Raw genomic sequence first — 25494 nt, forward strand, 5'->3', positions numbered from 1 at the left:
TCCTTTATTATATTTTATCTCTATCCATATGGATTCTATGTTTACATCTTCCAGTTCTGGCGAAGGTGGCTAATCCCATCTCTCTAGATCCCTCCTCTGTCTCTCTGACCTGGTCTCTGTTTGAGCAACACACTCAGGGTCTCATCTTCAGTAAACTGACCTAGGCGTCTACCCCACTATAGCCCACTACACTCCCCCTGATCCTGGCCACCAACTTCGCACCTCCAAACTAGGCGCCACATTCCCTCCTCAGCTGTGACATTGTAACAGTCGTGTTCCACCCATAATGTCTCTTGACTATGCGCAGGCGCGGTGTCAGCATTAGTTTTTTTTATATAAGATAGAGCCCTTTCTCCAGCGCAAAGGACAGTGGGTAATTTAGCTGTCCATTTGCCCTTATCCCCCTGATTTTTTTTAAAACTAAGAACACATTAGCACATACCGATAACGTTACAGTTTTAAGGGGCCACTGTAAAATGATTATCCAAGTTAACTTAAAACTGACCGATTTGTTTTGCATTCTTTCCCACTTTGTTTGAAGTTGTACAGCAGGAAACAAAATTTACATTTTAGTCTTGAGCTCCTTTTAGACAAGATAAATATCGTGAGAAACACGTTCATGCACTGTGCAGGGAATAAATAGAAAGGCCAGGCTGGGACCCAGCAAAGAGAGCTGTGTGCACTGATTCACTTCACGGCGCATTGAAAGTGCACTTGTTTGATCAAGTCTAATAAGTTTAAAAAAAACACAGCTCGCTATGGACTCTTTTAGGTCCCACAACGTCCCAAAAGGCTTCACAACCAACGAATTGCTTTTGAAGTGAGTCACTGCTGTTCGGTAATGCAGCTACTGTGTATAGCAACATTGTAACTCGTTGATGAAGATTGCCTGTGCTCTGTATGTCCAATGTCAGTGCATTCTCCTTGAATATGTTAACCATTTGACCAGAAATACCAACCAGCAGAAACACAATGGTTACAGTAGTTAATTGGTTAGAAGAACATAAGGACATAAGAAATAGGAGCAGGAGTAGACCATACGGCCCCTCGAGCCTGTTCTGCCATTTAATGGTTGATCTGGAATTAAAAAGCTAGTATCAGTAATGGTGACCATGAAACTACCATTGGAAAAACCCAACTCATGTCCTTTAGGGAAGGAAATCTGCTGTCCTTACCTGGTCTAGCCTATATGTGACTCCAGACAGACAGCAATGTGGTTGACTCTTAACTGCCCTCAGAAATGGCTTAGTGAGACACTCAGTTCTACCAAACCACTACAACAAAGTCAACACTGAGGGAGTACTTTCACCTCACGGACTGCAGCGGTTCAAGAAGGCGGCTCACCACCACCTTCTCAAGGGAAATTAGGGCAATAAATGTCAGTCTTGCCAGCGACACGTGAGCGAATTTTAAAAAAAAAATCATCAAACTCAACTCCACTTTCCCACCCAATCTCCATATCCCTTGATTCCCCTAGACTCCAAAAATCTATCGATCTCAGCCTTGAATATATTCAGTGATTCAGCATCCACAGCCCTCTGGGCAGAGAATTCCACAGATTCACAACCCTCTGAGTGGGTGGGGAGAGCAAAAGCTTCAATGTTGTCGAGTCACTAATGTCCTTTCCATTCTGGCCTATAAATATTACACACTTGAAGGTAACTATCCAACTTATTGTTGAGCTTAAAACTGGCGAAAACAACAGAAATGAAATCGGGCAGTTTCTATAATGCACAGCCAATTGTAATGCCATTTTACGTCCGGTAGCAAATTGAAAATCTACGCCTTACTGCCTAATTATGTAAACCATCATGACTATAAATCTCACCCCCACCCTCTGAGGGCAACGGGGAACCATTGATATTTCCCACATCCTGGGAATACATATAAAAATAACCTAGATAAAGGCATTGTCAATGATGCAAAGCAGAGGGGGCATAGACATTCTCTCACTCAGATTATTTAAAATTTGCCCCTCAATAAAGAAAGACTTGCATTTATATCGCGCCTTTCATGACCACCTGATGTCTTAAAGCTTTACAGCCAATGAAATACTTTTTGAAGCGTAGTCACTGCTGTAATGTGGGAAACGGGGCAACCAATCTGCACACAGCAAGCTCCCACAAACAGCAATGTGATAATGACCAGATTTTTTTTTGTTATGTTGATTGAGGGATAAATATTGGCCCCAGGACACCGGGATAACTCCCCTGCTCTTCTTCAAAATAGTGCAGTAGGATCTTTTATGTCCACCTGAGAGAGGCCTCGGTTTAACGTCTCATCTGAAAGACGGCACCTCCGAAAGTGCAGCGCTCCCTCAGCACTGTACTGGGAGTGTCAGCCTAGATACTTGTAAAGTGCTTTCAAATGTCTGGTGGTCCTGAAAGGCGCTGTATAAGTGCAATTCTTTCTTTCTTTCTTTGGCATTAATGACCAGATTATGTTATATTTGACCATCTAGTGAACCCACACCAGCAGTATGAGGGTTAAAGGCACAAAGCATTCATAATCAACATTCCAACGTGATGTTTTTAAGTGTCAAAACCTTATCTACATGGCAAATGGGTTGTATAAAACTAAAAGTAAAAGGACTGATGGACTATCAGTTGTATCCGATGCAACACTTCCTGGAAGTGAAGGTCAGTTGTTTAAATTGTGCAATCAGTATTCTAGTGGGAATTCGGGCGGGACAATAGGCAAGTCACTGGCCTTGCAACTCGGAGACTTGGGCTGAGATCCGCTCAGCGCGATTGAAGGGAACTCTCGTCGTTCTGCCGGCTTTAGGAGTCCCACCTCCGATGAGTTTGGCTAGTCTCAACCCAGTTCAAAGTAGGCCCTAGACACACACACACACCACAAAGATAGCCCGAACGTGATACAAATTTCAAATCTCACTCTAGGTAGCCACAGTGTGTTTAGCACAGGGCAGTGTCACTGGTGCAGTGGGGGTGGGATATTTTCTGAGGTTGGGGCTGTATACTCCGTATCTAACTGCCACTGGGTGTGCCATAGCAGCAATACCCTTTTTAAGTGCGCACAAGATAAAATCAAAATATGATTTTTTTTTTAAATCGTGATTATAGACAAGGTGGATTTTATTTACACCGAGAGAAAATAGCAATCCATTTGGAAAGAGAGGGTTTAATGTAAGCAGAAATTATTTATCTGGAGAATTAACAGCTAACCATTGCAGTTCTGACTGTCTCAATTTATTGCAGCAAGTGTATAATAGAGGTTCAGGATGGACTTCTTGTAACTGTTGGGTGACATCCCCATGGGATCAATTACCAGGAAAGATTTCAGGGTTCCACTGATCTAACATCTCAAAGGCAGACCCAAAGTTACAACCGCATTTCCAGCATCAGCTACAATCTGTCTCTATCTCCTCTTATCTCCGACACTCTGACCAGTCTCTCTGACCACTCCCTATCAATCTCTGTCTCCCACTATTTCACAATAAATGGATAAGACCTGAAGAGACCAGTGCAGATTTCCTTCATACGATTTCATGGGATTACATAGGATATACAACACAGAAACAGGCCATTCAGCCCAACCAGTCCATGCTGGCGTTTATGCTCCACTCGAGCCTCCTCCCGTCTTTCCTCATCTAACTCTATCACCATAACCCTCTATTCCCTTCTCCCTCATATGCTTGTCCAGCCTCCCCTTAAATACATCGATACTATTCGCTTCATCCACTCCCTGTGGTAGTGAGTTCCACATTCTCATCACTCTCTGGGTAAAGAAGTTCCTTCTGAATTCCCTATTGGATTTCATGGTGACTATCTTATATTGATGGCCTCTAGTTATGCCTGATAGGTTGCAAAGTTTGAATTGTCCTGTACACTGCTCCATCAATCACTTTCTCTGCCAAATATCTACGTAGTTTCGTTGAATTAGCCAACACTATCCACCTGTCTGGGAGCAGTGCTGAGGGAATGCCGTACTGTCGGAGGGGCAGTACTGAGGGAGCGCTGCACTGTCGGAGAGGCAGTATTGAGGGAGCGCTGCACTGTCAGAGGGGCAGTACTGTGGGAGCACTGCACTGTCCGAGAGGCAGTAATGAGGGAGTGCTGCACTGTCAGAGGGGCAGTACTGAGGGAGTGCTGCACTGTCAGAGGGGCAGTACTGAGGGAGAGCTGCACTGTCGGAGGGGCAGTACTGAGGGAGTGCTGCACTGTCAGAGGGGCAGTACTGAGGGAGTGCTGCACTGTCGAAGGGGCAGTACTGAGGGAACGCTACACTGTCTGAGGGGCAGTACTGAGGGAGAGCTGCACTGTCGGAGAGGCAGTACTGAGGGAGTGCTGCACTGTCGGAGGTGCAGTACTGAGGGAGAGCTGCACTGTCGGAGGGGCAGTACTGAGGGAGAGCTGCACTGTCGGAGGGGCAGTACTGAGGGAGTGCTGCACTGTCGGAGGTGCAGTACTGAGGGAGGGCTGCACTGTCGGAGGGGCAGTACTGAGGGAGAGCTGCACTGTCGGAGGAGCAGTACTGAGGGAGTGCTGCACTGTCGGAGGTGCAGTACTGAGGGAGAGCTGCACTGTCGGAGGGGCAGTACTGAGGGAGTGCTGCACTGTCGGAGGTGCAGTACTGAGGGAGAGCTGCACTGTCGGAGGGGCAGTACTGAGGGAGAGCTGCACTGTCGGAGGGGCAGTACTGAGGGAGTGCTGCACTGTCAGAGGGGCAGTACTTAGGGAGTGCTGCACTGTCGAAGGGGCAGTACTGAGGGAGCGCTACACTGTCTGAGGGGCAGTACTGAGGGAGAGCTGCACTGTCGGAGGGGCAGTACTGAGGGAGTGCTGCACTGTCGGAGGTGCAGTACTGAGGGAGAGCTGCACTGTCGGAGGGGCAGTACTGAGGGAGAGCTGTACTGTCGGAGGGGCAGTACTGAGGGAGTGCTGCACTGTCGGAGGTGCAGTACTGAGGGAGAGCTGCACTGTCGGAGGGGCAGTACTGAGGGAGAGCTGCACTGTCGGAGAGGCAGTACTGAGGGAGCGCTGCACTGTCTGAGGGGCAGTACTGAGGGAGAGCTGCACTGTCGGAGGGGCAGTAGTGAGGAAGCGCTGCACTGGCAAAGGTGTCTTCTTTCTGATGAGACCTTAAGCGGAGATAAAAGATCCCATGGAACTATTGTGAAGAACAGCGGGGGCTGGAAGGCGGGTGGAAGTGAGTTCTCTCCGGTGCCCTGGGGCCAATATTGATCCCTCAACATCGCTAAAAACAGATTATCTGGGTCATTCTTCGCGGGAGTTTGTTGAGCGCAAATTGTTCGCTGCCTTCCCCACATGACACTTCCAAAGTACTTCACTGGCCGCACAAGTGCTTCGATGTAGACAGACGCGTGTGACTTACATTCGCCTGACTGTGTGTGTGTGGCGGGGTGGGAGGCGTTGTACATCAGCATTGGCTCAGTTACTGAAGCCATGTTGTCACATGCCTGGGATTGCGATTGGACTAGCTGCCCTTTCAAACCACTCGGGGCGGGGGGGTGAGGGAGGGTGTGCTGGGCAGTCGGCAGCACAACAGCTCCGATGGCGGATCAGCGCTGAGGACAGGTTCAAGTTCAGCAGACCAGGCAGTGGTCTTGCTCATTCCAAGCACCACTTTCCCTCCTTCTCTTCCTCCCTCCCTCTCACTCACTCTCTCCCTCCCTCCAGGCTGGAGTACAGCTCCTGGAGAAGATCTACCCTTTCGAGAGAGAGAGAGACAGAGAGCAGTAAGTAAGTGAGTGAGCGAGCGAGCAAGCAGCAAGTGCTCGGGGCGAGATGTCTTGCGAGGAGGAGCTGGCCGAGCTGAAGGAGCAGGTGACCTGCGCCCTGTGCAACATGCTCTTCAAGGAGCCGGTGACCCTGGCCTGCGGGCACACGGCTTGCAAGGAGTGCGTGGCCAGGCTGGTGGTCGACACGGCGGGCAGGGTCACCTGCCCCACCTGCTCGGCCGAGTGCACCCCCGTCGACGCCCTGGACAACGAGCTGGCCGCCAAGATGGTGGAGACCCTGCGCAAGATCCTGGAGCTGAGCGAGGACGACAACGAGCGCTGCCAGAAGCACAACTTGCCCCACACCGCCTTCTGCCTGGACGACATGCGGCTGCTCTGCGGCAAGATGGTCGACGAGCACAAGGACTGTCGGATCATCCCGATAAAGGAGGCGGCCGAACGATTCAAGGTACTGCCTTTCCTGGGGGGTTGGGGGTGGGAAGAGGACAGTATGTCCCTTTCCACCGACGGAGAAAGCGGGCGGGTTGCATCATTGGGTGCCCATTTTACCCCATTGCCCAAAAGGTTAAAATTGCACCCCTTCCCCAGTTGGGTGGGCTAGGTAGAGCCAATCTGGGAAAGTAGGGCGCAAACCTGTGGGGACTCATGCCCTTAGGGGACCTGTGGTCCTCTGCACCCAATGTTCCTGTATTTGCTGCATCAGTAAGGTGCCCTACCCTTCGGGGTCTCACCTGGCCTTTGGTTCTTCTGCCAATCACCTTAACTCTGTGTCATCTGGTTTCGCGACCCTTCCGCCAATGGGAACAATGTCTATCTACTCTGTCCATCCCCCTCATGACTTTTGAACTCCTCAATCGAATCTCCTGTCAAAGTATTCAAGCAAGGTTGTTTGACATAGAAACATAAAAAATAGGTGCAAGAGTAGGCCATTCAGCCCCTCGAGCCTGCACCACCATTCAATATGATCATGGCTGATCATTCAACTTCAGTACCCCATTCCTGCTTTCTCTTCATACCTTCTGATCCCTTTAGCCGTAGGGGGCCACATCTAACTCCCTTTTGACTATAGACAGGGTTCTATGGCTGCTCCGGCATCTCTGAGGGTGCAAGCGTGATGGGAATTTCTCTCGTCCGGATGCTAACTTGGCAATGTAGGGGGCAATGTTGGCCTAACCCGTTGGGCAAGCACCTGAAGGGATCGGGGGCGACGCTGGTTATACGCTCTGCCCCGATTTTATTCTCCATTGAAGTCAGCGGTGAGCAATATTGGGCGGGCTGTAAAACTGACGTTCCGCCCAATCCTGCCGGATTGCCGCCCAGCGAGTCAGGTTACAATTGGCACCCCTTTTGAGTGTAACTGGCTAGAAAGCGAGCGTGTTTATTGGCACCGATGTGATATTTAAGGGGTCCTGGAGATTTGCAGTGGGGTGCCAGGGGGAGTGTGTGTTTGTAGGGGTGTGCTGGTACATAAGCCAGAGAAAGATAGCCTGACCTAGCAACAATTGAGAGAGACTGAGAAAGGATTACAGAACATCCTGCCAACAGCTAGTGGTCAAGGTTGAAGTAAGGCCTTGGAATGTTTACAGTGACGCCATACTATAAACACACAACCCACCCAAGGGGATGTGGATGGACGAGAAACGCAAACATGTCTGCGTAAGATTCGTGTGAATGACGGTGCATCTGACCGGAGACTACCAAATAAGACCAGACCACTTCCAGTTTAACAAAGAGAAGTGTATAAAAAAGAAGCACTTTGTGTTCAGTTTAGAGACAAGAGAGAAACCAAGTTGAGCACAAGCCTACATCCAGAACTGATGAATAAACTCACCTTGTAAATTGCGTTCTACTCGGAAAAAATTATACTCCACATTTAGATTGTTTTTTAAATGTTAAAGTAGGGACAATAAAGTAATTATAATAATCAGACTGAATCCTTTACTATTCAAATGAACAACAGAAGATAGGTTTAAAAACAATGGGATGCAAGGGGCGTGTATATCTCTGGGGAGGCAGAGGGGGGTGCAAAGGGAGTGTGTGTCTGTGGGTGGGGAGGGGGAGTGTGTATCTCTGGGGGTGTATGCGGCATGTGATTCTCTGTCGGGGTGCAGGGGGAGTGTGTTTCTGTCGGGGTGCAGGAGGAGTGTGTTTCTGTCGGGGTGCAGGAGGAGTGTGTTTCTGTCGGGGTGCAGGAGGAGTGTGTTTCTGTCGGGGTGCAGGGGGAGTGTGTTTCTGTCGGGGTGCAGGGGGAGTGTGTTTCTGTCGGGGTGCAGGGGGAGTGTGTTTCTGTCGGGATGCAGGGGGAGTGTGTTTCTGTCGGGGTGCAGGGGGAGTGTGTGTCTGTAGGTGTGCAGGGGGAGTGTGTATATGTAGCAGTGCAGGGGGAGTGTGTCTGTAGCTGTGCAGGGGGAGTGTGTGTCTGCAGGGGTGCAGGGGGAGTGTGTGTCTGCAGGGGTGCAGGGGGAGTGTGTGTCTGTAGGGGTGCAGGGGGAGTGTGTGTCTGTAGGGGTTGTTAGCGTTAGTGTTTTCTCAGAAGAATCACTCAACACTCAGAGTCGGTTCCAATGCTGATGCAGCTTTTATTACGCTCAGCGGGGAGGAAACACTCAGGACCGTATCCAGGTTTCTCTCCACAGAACAAAGGGTTACATGCACCTTTTATATGTTTCACAACAGTTATAAAACAGTTTACTACAGCTACATAGCCCATCACGGCTGGACACAAGCCAATCACAACGATTATAGATTACATATAGGTTCTTTTAACCCAATAGAATTCCCCTAGTATCCAGGGAACCATATGTTCGGTTCTTGTCAGCTTGGGCTGATCGATGACTTTATAGGTTCTCTCCCTAGTTCTTTCATCTGGGAGAAATAATTGGTTTATAACCTTGTTTACAGGAGATGGTTTCCCTCTTATCTTTCTTCCTGGGGAATTAATTGGTTTATGACCTTGTTCACAGGAGATGGTTTCCTTCTTATCTGTCTTCCCGCATCCCAGGCATTCCTACAGTGGGCCTCACAGGGTTATTGCTTGGTCATTGAACGTTCAACAGTTCACAGCTTGACTACCTGATTTCCCATCATGCCTGGGCAGCCATTTTATGTGTGTGTCCATTTTAAGCTTATGTGAGTTTTGATATATCTAGCAGGTGCCTAATGCCTAGTATTCTGGTATATTCTAAAGGTGCCTACCTCCTACAACAACTCCCCCTTTCGGTAAAGGGACTAGTCCTAGTCCCCTTTTAACCGACCATTCGACCTTTATTAGATTTTGTGCACGGCCCGGTACTCCCTGCCTCAACGTGCTGGCCAGTCACGCGGTTTCAGGAGTCCTGGTTGCTTAAATCGAATTGACAAAGGCCAAATCCTCCTGCCCCCTTATAAAACAGGCTTGTTTAGTATCCGGGGAACGGTGATTTGTCCGTCTTCGTTGTGCGTGGTGTCTGCATGCCTGGCAGGCCATTACGCCCCATGTTATTGCTAAGATCAATTGTATCCCGACCAGTATATGTGAAATTATTCGAATCCATGGGTGGATGTTCACATTTATTCCCCAGTCCCAGACCTTTCTCCACCAACTCTGACTTTGTAAGTCTACCTCGGTATCTTCTTCCAGTACTTTGATTTTAGTTTGCAGTTGGTGATATAGTTTTACAGATTGACCCACTCTGAGCCTCAACTCTCGTAATACTTCGGTGAGATGTGGGATAGGGACCTGCTCTGGCTCGTCATAATCCTGTAAATGATCATGGAGCTGATCGGTTACCTCGATAACTTCGGACTTCCGGCGCCTAACCTGGGTGATATGCGCTTGCCCGATCGCGACAGGTCGTAGTGGTGTAAAGCAAAAGTTTGGCTGCGGTATAGGGCACTGCAGGTCATTATACCGGTATGAACGCTCTGTGGTAGAGACGCAGTATCTTCCCCTCCCTCCGTAGCCTGCCCTCGCGAAGTGCATGTGTGCGGGCACTATTTCTAGTACACACCCGTCGGTTCGGTTAAACCCGCACTCGTCTCGCTCCCCTCTGCCCACCGGGTGAGGACATACTGTGATTTCCCCCTTTTGCTTGCAATCTGCTAGGGAAATCCCAGTAAGTATGTTGTTTCGACGAACGGCAGAGGTGGTGGTCAGGTAGTAGCGTATGGAGACATTTTCCCGTATTATTCCGATATTCTCTCGTTGGTATAGATGGGAACGGCCCTGAGTCCGGCGTGACTATAGGGATCATCAGGACTGTCCCTATTCCGGTAGTCCTACCCATCTGGCAATCTGGAATTGCTGGGTATACTCTGGTCAGTCCCTTCAGAGTACAATTATCCAGTGTCCCCCTTTGGTTAGCCAACTGAGCTAAATCTTCCTGTTCTCTATCAATGAGGTGATTGATGGTTCTGGCGTGAGCTTCCAGGACTGAGATGCCATCCAGCTGGATTTTGGCACCCTCCTTTCCTAGGTTGGCTTGGTCTTCCTGGTTTTGCTCCACCCTCTCCAATAACCCCTTCATCACCCCTCTAAGCTGTTCCACCCTCTCATTTAATCCTTGTATGTCTATCGAGTTCACTACGGAGGTCCCTGTATTGAAAACGGTAGCAACATCATTAACTATTTCCCTCTTCATCCTGGGAGCTAACCCCTGTCCCCGGAACCTACTGGCACCCATTGCATCGGCAGCCTGCTGCATTACAACTTTACTTAATACATTGTACATCTTCCTTGACTGTTCTGTACAGTATTCCAGCATCTGGATGCCTGAAATATTGATCAGAACAGGCACAATTTCATGTCTAACATTATCATACAACAGTTCCCCCTCGCTGTACATTACAATCCCATTCTCTGGTCCCTTCGTAGTTATGGGGCAAGGCAGTTCCTCGGGCAATGTAGTGATTCTTATGGGGCGCGGTGTCGGAGGGGGTGAGAAACATACATACAATGATATTGCAGCCGCCCCCGCCTCCTCGTAATACCCACACAGCCCCATTCCCTTCTTGCGGATGACTGATTGCTGGGATTGTCCCGGAGGCGCGCAAATTATGCCGAAAGTACATTCATCAGGCCCTTTGACATCCCTCCGTTTGATGCATCTGCTCCTTATACCCGTGGAGCACTGTACACATACTCTTATTCTTATTAGGATTCTTATTAGGATTCACTTGTAACCATGCATTAAAATAAGTCCTGTCCTTGCTCCAGTCTTTGGCTGCTGGGATGCACATTCCGTCCGTTAAATTAAACAAGACTCCATAGTTCATGTAGTTGTTTATTTCCAGCGTGCTCTGCTGTCCGTCGGTGTTGCCCAGGGTACGTGCATGTCGCAGGGCTATCCATATTACGAGTAGCGCCGTTCGTATTCCCATTCCGGTAAGTATTATCTGTAATTTTAAACAGACGGCCTGGTCGTCACCAGGGGTTAAGTTTTTTGCTCTACGAGTGTCCCTGTCACCCTGCAAAATCAGAAGCACAAGGTTATAATCGAACCATTTCGAGCTGAATCTGTAGGGCGTGCGCCCGTGTCTTTACCCACTTAAATATTACTCAAACTCCTATGACCAAGGCCAAAGCTATTCCTCCAAACATCGCTGTCTGCTTTACCGTTAGGTTGAGTTTGTGGACTACACCTACCCACCGTGGGGTACATTGGCTCTATTGCCAGAGGTGATGGTGCTATGGCTGCGCACTGCACTATCCGTCTAGTCCTGTTATCTCTTCCAGCCTGTTTATCTTAGCTTTTAACTCTTCAATTTGTTTTCTTGAATATCTATTTCTTTATTGTATCAGGCAAGTATTATTACATAAGCTAGTTCTGTTTTTATTTTTGTTTCCTCTGTTAGGTGAGTCTTTTTTTTTCCTATTAAGAAATCCAAATTAATAATGTTCAGTATAAAACGGCTGTCAATGGAAAGGGTTAACTCCTTTCCAGGTTTGTAAGAAGACCTGATGTCTGAAAAAAAAGTCTTTGTGCCTTCAAAACTGGCTTCGAAATTAGGAATCCGTTAAAAACAGCATAAATCATTAGAGTAAACTCCAATGTTTTCTTAACTTCTAATTCAAGTACTTGCCAAAGAATTTTTTTTTTTAAATTGTTTTAAAACAAGACCACACATACAATAGCAATTTTGTTTACTGAAATTCAATTCTGTTTTTTTTATTTCTCTCTTTCTCCTCGTTATCTTCAAAACCCTCCTGCTTGTTTAGACTGTTCGGGACATTTTTGATAAACACTGTCCATTTTGGAAATCTTTTCAAACTGCATTGAAACTTTTTCATAATTGAAAATTCGAATCCATGTAGAGTGTTTTTTACTTATTCCAATTTTTTTTTCTCTTCTAATTAAACCAATATCTTTTTCACAGCAAACATCAACTAGTATTTAGTAAGTTATGTCTTTTTCCATTTAGTCCGTTACATCTTTTTTTCCTTTCTTCAAATTAGGTTTTGTATTTTACACGGAGGGTTCGTAACTCCATAAAGTTGTTAATTTAAAATCATTTGTTTACTTTCAAAGTGGCGTCTTTATCTTTTTCTTTTTCTCCATAACTGGAATGGAGTCCAGCTTTGAGAGTTTGAGTGCTGCCTTTCGTTATCTCAAAATGCTCCAGTTTCAAAGTCGTTACTAAAGCTTGCTGTTTTTTAACATTTTCCAAAAGTTCCTTTTACACCTTCGCAGATAGCTCGCCACTTGCCCAGGAGTTTGACCTGATCAGATTTAATTTAATCTTTTTCTTTTTTTTTTAAATCCACCTCAGTATTTCCTGTGCCTTCTCTGAATATCTCAAAATCCCAATTCAAACTTTTTAATTTCAATCTTTATTTAAAACTTTTTTTTTAGAAGCTCTTTTTTTTTAAAGCATTCTTTATCTCATTCCGAGACTAAATTTATGTCTTTCAACCCAATCAATCATTGCATGTTTTCTTTCGGCAAGTAAGTGAGCATGTCAAATAAATATTTTGCTCAACAAACCTATTCTTTATTTGTTTATTTTCCTAGCTCCGTAACTTATCATCCGAATAAATCCACACCTGCGTTTCTAACTTAAATGTCTTAAAACTTCCCACATACAGGACAACATTACAAAGGGTTAAAAAAAGACTTTCACTCTGTTTCTAAAATAAACAGACACTTGCATTCCTCTTCCAACCAGGCTTTCGGAACATGAAAACATAAAAAAATTCATTCTGCAGTCAAAAATCACACAGACACTTCTCACTCAACGATCAGACATTTACAACAGTCTCTCTTCTTGTTTTGGCCGGCTCTATTTTTGGATCCATGACCTTTCAGGGAATTCGTAGTTTTATCTAAATAATTCCTCACATAACTAATTCCTGAGGATTCCACCCTGCTTTAATCATTTTTTCAATTAGCTTCTTTTGTTTTTCCGCCAGGTGGCGGGTAAGCGACCCTTCTGGTCCCCACTCGAGTTTACTTGTTTTCATGGCCATTCCTGGGTAGGACTAGTACCGTTAGGAATCTACTCTGAGGTCCGCTTTCTTTCTAGCGCGACTTGTAGTAAACTGTCTCTTGGCTACTGTCAGGTCACAAGTTCTGCTGTTACACAAACTTATACAATTCTTAAAAACGCGTTTAAGCAATTCCCGCAGTGCTCTACGTATCCTTAACGACTACCTACCACCGCTCAGCCCGTTGGTCCGACCCTGTTCACAGGTTTGGATTCCGTTAGCCGCTGTACACCGCTTGGTTCTACCCCGGGGTATTTCAAATTACACTACTGGGTCTGGAAGATGTCTCTCGGTATCACGATCCCACGGTCTAAGTGTGTTCCCTACGCCTAATTGGTTCCTGGCCGTCACGTGGGACAAAAGTCCTCTTAATTCAGGCTCAGGCTAGGCGTTTGAGATATTAGACCGTCTCCTCATGTCGATCAACCAGCTTCCACCTTCCGCACCCTTTATACTTAAAAATTGTTTTTTATACTCACCCGGGTTTTTTCCAAGGGCGTCCAGCGACTCCGGGAAATCCTGCCGACTACGCCATTGTTAGCGTTAGTGTTTTCTCAGAAGAATCACTCAACACTCAGAGTCGGTTCCAATGCTGATGCAGCTTTTATTACGCTCAGCGGGGAGGAAACACTCAGGACCGTATCCAGGTTTCTCTCCACAGAACAAAGGGTTACATGCACCTTTATATGTTTCACAACAGTTACAAAACAGTTTACTGCAGCTACACAGCCCATCACGGCTGGACACAAGCCAATCACAACGATTATAGATTACATATAGGTTCTTTTAACCCAATAGAATTCCCCTAGTTACAGGGAACCGTATGTTCGGTTATTGTCAGCTTGGGCTGATCGATGACTTTATAGGTTCTCTCCCTAGTTCTTTCATCTGGGAGAAATAATTGGTTTATAACCTTGTTTACAGGAGATGGTTTCCCTCTTATCTTTCTTCCTGGGGAATGAATTGGTTTATGACCTTGTTCACAGGAGATGGTTTCCTTCTTATCTCTGTCTTCCCGCATCCCAGGCATTCCTACAGTGGGCCTCACAGGGTTATTGCTTGGTCATTGAACGTTCAACAGTTCACAGCTTGACTACCTGATTTCCCATCATGCCTGGGCAGCCATTTTATGTGTGTGTCCATTTTAAGCTTTTGTGAGTTTTGATATATCTAGCAGGTGCCTAATGCCTAGTATTCTGGTATATTCTAAAGGTGCCTACCTCCTACAACAACGTGCAGGGGGAGTGTGTGTCTGCAGGGGTGCAGGGGGAGTGTGTCTGTAGGTGTGCAGGGGGAGTGTGTATATGTAGGTGTGCAGGGGGAGTGTGTATATGTAGGTGTGCAGGGGGAGTGTGTATATGTAGGTGTGCAGGGGGAGTGTGTATATGTAGGTGTGCAGGGGGAGTGTGTATATGTAGGTGTGCAGGGGGAGTGTGTATATGTAGGTGTGCAGGGGGAGTGTGTATATGTAGGTGTGCAGGGGGTGTGTGTATATGTAGGTGTGCAGGGGGAGTGTGTATATGTAGGTGTGCAGGGGGAGTGTGTATATGTAGCAGTGCAGGGGGAGTATGTGTCTGTAGCAGTGCAGGGGGAGTATGTGTCTGTAGGTGTGCAGGGGGAGTGTGTCTGTAGGTGTGCAGGGGGAGTTTGTATATGTAGCAGTGCAGGGGGAGTGTTTGACTGTAGAAGTGCTGCGGGAGTATTTATAAACATAGAAACATAGAAATTTACCGCGCAGAAGGTGGCCATTTCGACCCATCATGGCCGACAATGAGCCACACTGCCCTTGGTCAGCAGCCCTAAAGGTTACATATGAACAATGAACAATGACGGAAAGGCAAAGAGCACCCAGCCCAACCAGTCCGCATCACGCAACTGCGACACCCCTTATACTAAAACATTCTACGCTCCACCCCAACCGGAGCCATGTGATCTCCTGGGAGAGGCAAAAACCAGAGAAAAACCCAGGCCAATCTAGGGAGAAAAAATCTTGGAAAATTCCTCTCCAACCCATCCAGCGATCGAAACTAGTCCAGGAGATCACCCTGGCTGTATTCTATTCCCTGCAATATTTATCATTATATCTGCTCCATCCAACAAAAGGTCATCCAGTCTAATTCCAATGACCAGCTCTAGGTCCATCACCCTGCAGGTTACTGCACTTTAAGTGCTCATCCAACCATTTCTTAAAAGTGGTGGGGGTTTCTGCATCCACCACTCTTCCAGGCAGCGAGTTCCAGATCCCCACAACCCTCTGCATAAAGAAGCCCCCCCCCCCTCAAATCCCCTCTAAACCTTCCACCAACCACCTTAAAACTATGCCCCCTCATATAGACCCCTCCACCAATGGAAATAAGCCCTTATTATCCATTGTGTCCAGGCCCCTCAATATTTTGTACACCTCAATGAGGTCTCCTCTCGACCTCCTCTGTTCCAATGAGAACAAACCCAGACTACCCAATCTGTCCTCATAACTAAGGTTCTCCAGCATCCTAATAAATCTCTGCACCCTCTCGAGTGCAATCACATCCTTCCGATAATACGGCGACCAGAACTGCACGCAATACTCCAGCTTGTAGGCTAACCAAAATATTATACAATTTAAGCATAACCACCCTGCTATTATATTCTATGCCTCGGCCAATAAAGGCAAGCATTCCGTATGCCTTCTTAATCACCTTATCCAGCTGGCCTGCTATTTTCAGGGATCTGTGTCCCTTTAACCAGCAGCAGAGTGGCGCAGTGGAAGCGTGCTGGGCCCATAACCCAGAGGTCGATAAATCGAAACCATCCTCTGCTAACTGCAATCTTAATTGTGGGTGTGGCTAACACTTCCACTGCAACTAATCCCAGCCTTGACAAGGATACATCTGGACAATCATTCTCTTCCAATTCATTTGAGGAGCTTTGGCTGAGAGAGCACACTGATAAAATATAAGCTTGATGTTAAAAGTCTCCCAAAAGAGTTCTGTGTCCCTTTATTCATCTACATTATTAAGTGGCCTACCGCTTAATGTGTATACCCTTTCCTTATTAGCCCTCCCAAAGTGCAAGTAGAACCAACTTGCCACTTTGCCCTGTATCCCATGGGCTTTAACCTTCATGACCAGTCTACCATGTGGGACCTTATCAAAAGCCTTGCTAAAGTCCCTATATACTATGCACTACCCTCATCGACCCTCTTGGTTACCTCCTCAAAAAATTCAATCTGGTTTGTCAAACACGATCTTGCCTTAACAAATCCGTGATGACTGTCCCTAATTAATCCTTGCCTTTCCAAATGTAGATTTATCCTGTCTTTCAGGATTTTTCCCAATAATTTTCCCACCACTGAGGTTAGGCTGACAGGCCTGTAATTACTCGGCCTATCCCTTTCTCCCTTCTTAAACAATGGTACTACATTAGCAGTCCTCCAATCCTCCGGCACCATGCCCAGATCCAAAGAGGACTGGAAAATGATGGTCAAGGCCTCTGCTATTTCCTCTTTTACTTCGCTCAACAGCCTGGGATACATTTCATCTGGGCCTGGGGACTTAATCAATTTTCAAAGCTGCTAAACCCCTTAACCTTAATACTTCCTCTCTCACTATATTTATTTCATCCAGAATATCAAACCCCTCCTCGATAGCAGTATCTGCATTGCCCATTTCCTTTCTGAAAACAGATGCAAATTATTCGTTAAGAACCCTCCCAACATCTTCCGCCTCCACACAAAGATTGCCTTCATTTTCTCTAATAGGCCCTACCCTTTTTTTAGTTACCCTCTTACTCTTAATATATTGATAGAACATCTTAGGGTTTTCCTTAATTTTACTGGCAAAGAATTTCTTGTGCTTTCTCTTAGCAGTCCTCATATCCTTTTTAATTTTGCCACTTAACTTTCTATATTCCTCTAAAAATTCTATAGTATTTAGCTGTTGGTATATAACATAAGCGTTCCTTTTTTTCTTAATCCTCCCCTGTAAGTCCCTTGACATCCGGGGGGCTCCAGAATTATTTTTCCCAGCCTTTTTCTTTAAGGGCACATGTTTGGCCTGAGCCTTCCGGATCGCCTCCTTTTAAATGCCTCCCACTGTTCTGACACTGATTTACCCACAAGTAGCTGTTTCCAGTTCACGATGGCCAAATCATTCCTTAACTTAGCAAAATTAGCTTTTCTCCAATTCGTAACTTTTATTCCAGGCCTATTCTTGTCCTTATCCATAACCAACTTGAATCTGACTGAATTACGGTCACTGGCACCCAAGTGCTCTCCCACTAATACCCCTTCAACCTGCCCAGCTTCTTTCCCCAAAACTAAATCCAAGACTGCCCCCTTTCGTGTTGGGCTTGCTACATACTGACTAAAAAAGTTCTCTGAATGCATTTCAAAAATTCCGCACCCTCTATACCCTTCACACTAAATTTGTCCCAATCAATATTTGAATAGTTAAAATCCCCTACTATTACTACCCTATGGTTTTTGGACTTCACAGCAATTTGCCTTCATATTTGCTCCTCTATCTCCCTCCCACTGTTTCGGGGTCGATAATACACACCCAGCAGTGTGATCGCCCCTTTTCTATTTTCAATTCGACCCATATGGCCTCATTTGATGATCCCTCTAACATATCATCCCTCCTCACCGCTTAATAGTTTCTTTAATCAGTGCCGTGAATCCCCCTCCCTTTTTACCCCCCTCTCTATCTTGTCTAAAAATCCTGTAGCCAGGAATACTGATCTGTCAAACCTACCCCTCTTTCAGCCATGTCTCTGTAATGGCTATAATGTCATACTCCCAAGTGACTACCTGTGCTCATCCGCCTTATTCGCTATACTCCTTGCATTAAAGTGTATACCATTCAGCACAGGAAGACCTCCTTGCTTACTACATACTAAGCCCTGTTACCTCTGTCTTACAGATTTGCTTTCTAGATTCTTGCTATCCAATTTCTGCTTTACTTCCTTCCCTTTTGAATTCGTTCTCAGGTTCCCATCCCCCTGCCAAGCTAGTTTAAACTCTCCCTAACAGCACTAGCAAAACTCCCCGCGAGGATATTGGTCCCGGCACTGTTGAGGTGCAACCCGTCCGGCTTGTACAGGTCCCATCTCCCCCAAAAGCGGTCCCAATGCCTCAAGAATTTAAAGCCCTCCCTCCTACACCAACTTTCCAGCCATGTGTTCATCCTCTCTATACTTCTATTCTTATACTCATTAGCACGTGGTACCGGTAGTAACCTGGAGATTATTACCTTTGAGGTCCTACCCTTAAATTTTCTTCCTAGCTCCCTGAATTCTTCCTGTAGGACCTCATCCCTCATTTTACCTATGTCGGTGGTCCCGATATGGACCACGACCTCTAGCTGTTTACCCTCCGCCCCCCCACTCCCCCCTGCCCCCAGGATGTCTTGTGTCCGCTCTGTGACATCCTTGAACCTGACACCAGGGAGGCACAAAACCATTCGGGAGTCACGTCTACGGCCGCAGAAACGCCTGTCTGTTCCCCTAACCACTGAATCCCCTATCACTAGGGCTCTTTTCTTCTTCGTCCCTCCTCTCTGTGCAGCTGAGCCACCCGTGGTGCCTTGGAATTGGCTCTGGCTGCACTCCCCAGAGGCACCATCGTCCTTACTGATACTCACAATTGAATATTGTTTTGAAACCGAGATAGACTCACGGGGGGACTCCTGTGCTACCTGCACGGCACAATTACTACGTCTGGTGGTCACCCACTTCCCCTCGACCTGCATGCCTTTAAGCTGCGGGGTGACCACCTCCTGAAACCTGCTATCCACGTAGTTCTCAGCCTCACACATGCACCGTATTGACTCCACCCACTGCTCCAGTTCCAAAACACGGAGCTCGAGCAGTTGAAGCTGGAGACACCTCCTGCACACAAGGTTGCCGAGGCTGTGTGAAGCAACCAGGACTTCCCACAGATTGCAAGATGTGCACTCTATGGGACTGAGCCACACTGCCGTCCCTCTAATTAGCCTTATCTAGTTTAAAATCTACTTAAAAAGAAATAGAGAAAAGAGAGCTACTTAACAACTCACCTCATCAACCTCTGTGGCCTCCCGAACTCACCGACCTCTGTGGCCTCCTGATCTCTCGGCCTCCGAACTCCCGACTCGTCGAACTCACAGGGCCTACCAACTCACCGACCTCACAGGGCCCACCGACCTCACAGGGCCTACCAACTCACCGACCTCACAGGGCCCACCGACCTCACAGGGCCTACCGACTCGCGGAACTCACAGGGCCCACCGACCTCACAGGGCCTACCGACTCGCGGAACTCACAGGGCCAACCGACTCACCGACCTCACAGGGCCAACCGACTCACCGACCTCACAGGGCCAACCGACTCACCGACCTCACAGGGCCTACCGACTCACCGACCTCACAGGGCCTACCGACTCACCGACCTCACAGGGCCTACCGACTCACCGACCTCACAGGGCCTACCGACTCACCGACCTCACAGGGCCTACCGACTCACCGACCTCACAGGGCCTACCGACTCGCGGAACTCACAGGGCCAACCGACTCACCGACCTCACAGGGCCAACCAACTCACCGACCTCACAGGGCCCACCGACCTCACAGGGCCTACCGACTCGCGGAACTCACAGGGCCTACCGACTCACCGACCTCACAGGGCCAACCGACTCACCGACCTCACAGGGCCAATCAACTCACCGACCTCACAGGGCCAACCGACTCACTGACCTCACAGGGCCCACCGACCTCACAGGGCCTACCGACTCGCGGAACTCACAGGGCCAACCAACTCACCGACCTCACAGGGCCAACCGACTCACCGACCTCACAGGGCCAACCGACTCACTGACCTCACAGGGCCTACCGACTCGCGGAACTCACAGGGCCTACCGACTCACCGACCTCACAGGGCCAACCGACTCACTGACCTCACAGGGCCTACCGACTCGCGGAACTCACAGGGCCTACCGACTCACCGACCTCACAGGGCCTACCGACTCACCGACCTCACAGGGCCTACCGACTCACCGACCTCACAGGGCCAACCGACTCACCGACCTCACAGGGCCAACCGACTCACCGACCTCACAGGGCCAACCGACTCACCGACCTCACAGGGCCTACCGACTCACCGATCTCACAGGGCCTACCGACTCGCGGAACTCACAGGGCCAACCGACTCACCGACCTCACAGGGCCTACCGACTCACCGACTCACCGACCTCACAAGGCCTACCGACTCACCGACCTCACAGGGCCTACCGACTCGCGGAACTCACAGGGCCAACCAACTCACCGACTCACCGACCTCACAGGGCCAACCAACTCACCGACCTCACAGGGCCTACCGACTCGCGGAACTCACAGGGCCAACCAACTCACCGACTCACCGACCTCACAGGGCCAACCAACTCACCGACCTCACAGGGCCTACCGACTCGCGGAACTCACAGGGCCAACCAACTCACCGACCTCACAGGGCCAACCGACTCACCGACCTCACAGGGCCAACCGACTCACCGACCTCACAGGGCCTACCAACTCACCGACCTCACAGGGCCTACCGACTCGCGGAACTCACAGGGCCAACCAACTCACCGACTCACCGACCTCGCAGGGCCAACCGACTCACCGACCTCGCAGGGCCAACCAACTCACTGACCTCACAGGGCCAACCAACTCACCGACCTCACAGGGCCAACCAACTCACCGACCTCACAGGGCCCACCGACCTCACAGGGCCTACCAACTCACCGACCTCACAGGGCCTACCGACTCGCGGAACTCACAGGGCCAACCAACTCACCGACCTCACAGGGCCAACCAACTCACCGACCTCACAGGGCCAACCAACTCACCGACCTCACAGGGCCAACCAGCTCACCGACCTCACAGGGCCTACCGACTCGCGGAACTCACAGGGCCAACCAACTCACCGACTCACCGACCTCACAGGGCCAACCGACTCGCGGAACTCACTTGCCCGCCGACCTCCCGCCTCGCCGACCTCTCAACGATGGGCTCAAGTCTCTGAAGTGAGCCTTGAATCCACAACCTTCTGTTTGTCTGTTGGGGTGCAAGGGGAGTGTTTAAATGCAAGGATGCATGGTCAACTTATGTCTTTACGGGTGCAGGGGGAATGCTGATCTGTAGAGGTGCAGGGTGTGTGTATAATTGTCGGGGTGCAGGGGGAGTGTGTGTCTGTAGGGGTGCAGGGGGAGTGTGTGTCTGTAGGGGAGCAGGGGGAGTGTGTGTCTGTAGGGGAGCAGGGGGCGTGTGTGTCTGTAGGGGTGCAGTGGTGTGTGTGTCTGTAGGGGAGCAGGGGGAGTGTGTGTCTGTAGGGGAGCAGGGGGCATGTGTGTCTGTAGGGGAGCAGGGGGAGTGTGTGTCTGTAGGGGAGCAGGGGGAGTGTGTGTCTGTAGGGGAGCAGGGGGCGTGTGTGTCTGTAGGGGAGCAGGGGGCGTGTGTGTCTGTAGGGGAGCAGGGGGAGTGTGTGTCTGTCGGGGTGCAGTGGGATTGTGTGTCTGTCGGGGTGCAGGGGGAGTGTGTGTCTGTAGGGGAGCAGGGGGAGTGTGTGTCTGTCGGGGTGCAGTGGGATTGTGTGTCTGTCGGGGTGCAGGGGGAGTGTGTGTCTGTAGGGGAGCAGGGGGAGTGTGTGTCTGTAGGGGTGTAGGGGGAAATGGAATTTAATTCAGAGAAGTGTGAGGCTGTTGCACTTTGGGAGGGCTAATCAGGAAAGAGTATACACATTAGGTGGTAGGCCACTTAATAGTGTAGAGGAACAAAGGGACCTTGGAGTGCTGGTCCACAAATCCCTCAAGCCCGACCTGTCCGCCTCACCACAACTGCGACACCCCTTATACTGAAACATTCTACACTCCACCCCAACCGGAGCCATGGGACCTCCTGGGAGAGGCAAAAACCCAGGCCAATTTAGGAAGAAACAAATCTGGGAAAATTCCTCTCCGACCCATCCAGGCGATCGAAACTCGAGGGTTGGCAGGCTGCCTGTTGGCGGAAGCGGCAGTGCATCCTCCCCTTTTAAGGGCAGTCGCACCGCCATTGCAGAAGGCCACAGCCTCACAGGACCACTGGGAAAAAGCGGGTTTTGGCACCGCCGGGCGGGCCCAAGATTTTCAGAGGGGAATGTCGCCGTCGGGGGGGGGGTTAGATCGGCGGTGCGCAGGGTAATGGCGCACTTAACATGGGTCAGCAGCAGTGGAGCGATGGGGGGGGGGGGGGATCTGGGGGGCACCGCTGGGAAAACTCGGGAGGGCAATTGGGCCAGCAGCGGCCATTCCAGTAAAAGTCGGCGGCCTCTCCACTCCGCGGCGTGGCCGCCGATTTGCGGTGGTAACAGGCCTGAAGGAAAGGGGCAGTTTCGGCCCGTGTTTCTGCTTGTGGAGAATCCAAAACTAAGGGCCATCAATATGAGATAGTCACCAATAAATCCAATCAGAATTCAGGAGAAACTTCTTTACGGAGAGAGTGGTGAGAATGTGGATCCTGACACCATGTGGAGTGGTTGAGGCGAATAGCATCGATGCATTTCAGATGACGTGGACCATGGACAGTAGGCACCTCAAGTCGCTGGAGAAATACCACCAACGATGTCTCAGCAAGATCCTGCAAATCCCCTGGGAGGACAGACACACCAACGTTAGCGTCCTCGACCAGGCCAACATCCCCAGCCTCGAAGCACTGACCACACTCGACCAGCTCTGCTGGGCGGGCCACATCGTCTGCATGCACGACACGAGACTCCCAAAGAAAGTGCTCTACTCGGAACTCGTGCACGGCAAGCGAGCCCCAGGTGGGCAGAGGAAACGTTTCAAGGACACCCTCCCTGATAAAATGCAACATTCCCACCAACACCTGGGAGACCCTGGCCAAAGACCACCCCAAGTGGAGGAAGAGCATCCGGGAGGGCGCTGAGCACCTCGAGTCTCATCGCCGAGAGCATGCAGAAAGCAAGCGCAGGCAGCGGAAGGAGCGTGCGGCAAACCAGACTCCCCACCCACCCTTTCCTCCAACCGCTGTCTGTTCCACCTGTGACAGAGACTGTCATTCCCATATTGGACTGTACAGTCACCTGAGAACTCACTGTTAGAGTGGAAGCAAGTCTTCCTCGATTCCAAGAGACTGCCTATGATGATGATTTAAGGTAAAGCTGGATAACTACATGCGAAAGGAAGGAATAGACGGATATGTTGATAGTGTTATATGAAGAAGGGTGGAAGGAGGCTCGTGTGGAGCATAAACACCGGCACGGACCTGTTGGGCCGCATGGCCCATTTCTGAGCTGCACAATCTGTGCTATACAGTCCCCACCACTTACACCAACCCTGCTTATGGATAGCCACTTATATCTGGCCAGTGGCTCTGACCATTCGCCATTCCCATTGGCGTCGATTACAAAGGAGCCGCTTAAACCATGTTAAGTGCGCTGACTATTTCAGGCCTTTCCAGATGCTGTTTGCACCATCTCAGTTTAACCAGCCCGCATTCCTCATTCAAATATCCAACCGCAGCCCCTCCCCTCCAGCCCCCAGCGCCCTGTAAAACTCATTGCTAGGACCCCGACCCGCCCGTCAGGACCCGCACCACTTCCCAGAGAACCCCGCCCCTTCCCAGAGGACCCTGCCCCTCCATCGATGACCCCGCCCCTCCCCTCCAGACCCTAACCTTCTCCTCAGGACACCACCCTGACATTTTCTTTGTTCCACCATCCACTGAATATAGCTGGCAAATCACGTTGACACCAAGGGAAGCACTAAAGGTGATGGGGACTGTATTGTGCCTGAAGGTGGACGGGCTGGAATATTTAGCCATCTACCACAATGTGTACTTAATTACTGAGCCAGCAGTGTTAACAATAAAGGGGGTGGGGGATTGGGGAAGGGTGGGGAGAGGGTAATTTTAACCTAAGCTGCCGGGGCGAAAGCCCCTATTACACCCTGCCCAAATCTAGCCTCCATTGAAGTCAGGCAGGATGTAACATGGGCGGCTCCCCCAGACCCAGCCGATACTCGGCCCAGCGACTCAGGCTGAAACAAACCCCTTGATGTGTTTGTGTGAGTCTCTCTGCCCAACTCTTTCAAAGGAGACGTTACTCAAATTGAAATAAATGAGTTAACGACTCCCGTTAAAAGAGGGAGAAATTTCTTTCCGCAGGAACATGTTAGGCTTCCACCTCCTGCTGGAGACAGCTGTGTCTCAGTGGGTCGCACTCTGGCCTCTCGATTCGGAAGGTCGTGGGGTCAAGTACCACTTCAGAGAGACGTGTGCACAAAATCTAGGCTGACCCTCCCAGTGCAGTGCTGAGGGAGTGGCTGCACTGTCGGAGATGCCGTCTTTCGGATGAGACGTTAAACCCGAGGCGCCATCTGCACTTTCAGGTGGATGTAAAAGATCCCATGGCCGCTATTTCGAAGAAGAACAGGGGAGTTATTCCCAGTGTTCTGGGGCCAATACTTATCCCTCAACCAACATAACTAAAACAGATTATCTGGTCATAATGTCTGTTGTTTGTGGGAGCTTGCTGTGCGCAAAATGGCTGCCGCATTTACTACATTACAACAGTGACTACAATTCAAAAAGTACTTCACTGGCTGTAAAGCACTTTGGGATGCCGTGAAGATGCCGTGTCCTATCAATGCAAGCCATTTTTTAATCTACAGAAGCCTTGTTTTCACACGCTGACCTATTCACCGTGACTTCCCAGCAGTTCCTATTCTTTCTTTGGATTTCCAACATTCCCCAATCATTTCCCCCCCATCCCCCCTTTCATAGAATCATAGACATTTACAGCACAGAAGGAGGCCATTTCGGCCCATCGTGTCCGCACCAGTCCACAAAGAGCTATCCAGCCTAATCCCACTTTTCAGCTCTAGATCTGTAGCCCTGTAGGTTACGGCACTTCAAGTGCACATCCAGGTACTTTTTAAATGTGAGGGTTTCTGCCTCTACCACACTTTCAGGTAGTGAGTTCCAGACCCCCACCAACCCTCTGTGTGAAGCAATTCTCCTCAAATCCCCTCTAAACCTTCTACCAATTACTTGAAATCTATGTACCCTGGTTATTGACCCCTTTGCTAAGGGAAATAGGTTGGTCCTATCCACTCTATCCGGGACCCTCATAATTATATACACCTCAATAAGGTCTCCCCTCAGCCTCCTCTGTTCCAAAGAAAACAAACCCAGCCTATCCAATCTGTCCTCATAGCTAAGATTCTCCACTCCCGGCAATCTGCTCTGTACTTTCTCCAGTGCAATCACATCCTTCCTGTAATGTGGTCTTCTTCGGCTGCCTGAGGAAAAGAGTGTTC

General features: G+C 49.2%; 1 protein-coding gene across 1 annotated transcript in view; it reads left to right on the forward strand.

Annotated features, from left to right (window-relative positions):
* The first annotated feature begins 5768 nt into the window (after positions 1 to 5768).
* LOC139230189 (E3 ubiquitin-protein ligase TRIM39-like) overlaps positions 5769 to 25494 on the forward strand; it is a 118856-nt gene continuing 99130 nt past the window's right edge. Inside the window, exon 1 of the mRNA XM_070862029.1 lies at positions 5769 to 6170. Coding sequence (XP_070718130.1) covers positions 5769 to 6170 — 402 coding nt within the window. The remainder of the gene's footprint in view (positions 6171 to 25494) is intronic.

Source organism: Pristiophorus japonicus, chromosome 19 (assembly GCF_044704955.1).
Source record: "Pristiophorus japonicus isolate sPriJap1 chromosome 19, sPriJap1.hap1, whole genome shotgun sequence".
Taxonomy (NCBI): Eukaryota; Metazoa; Chordata; class Chondrichthyes; family Pristiophoridae; genus Pristiophorus; species Pristiophorus japonicus.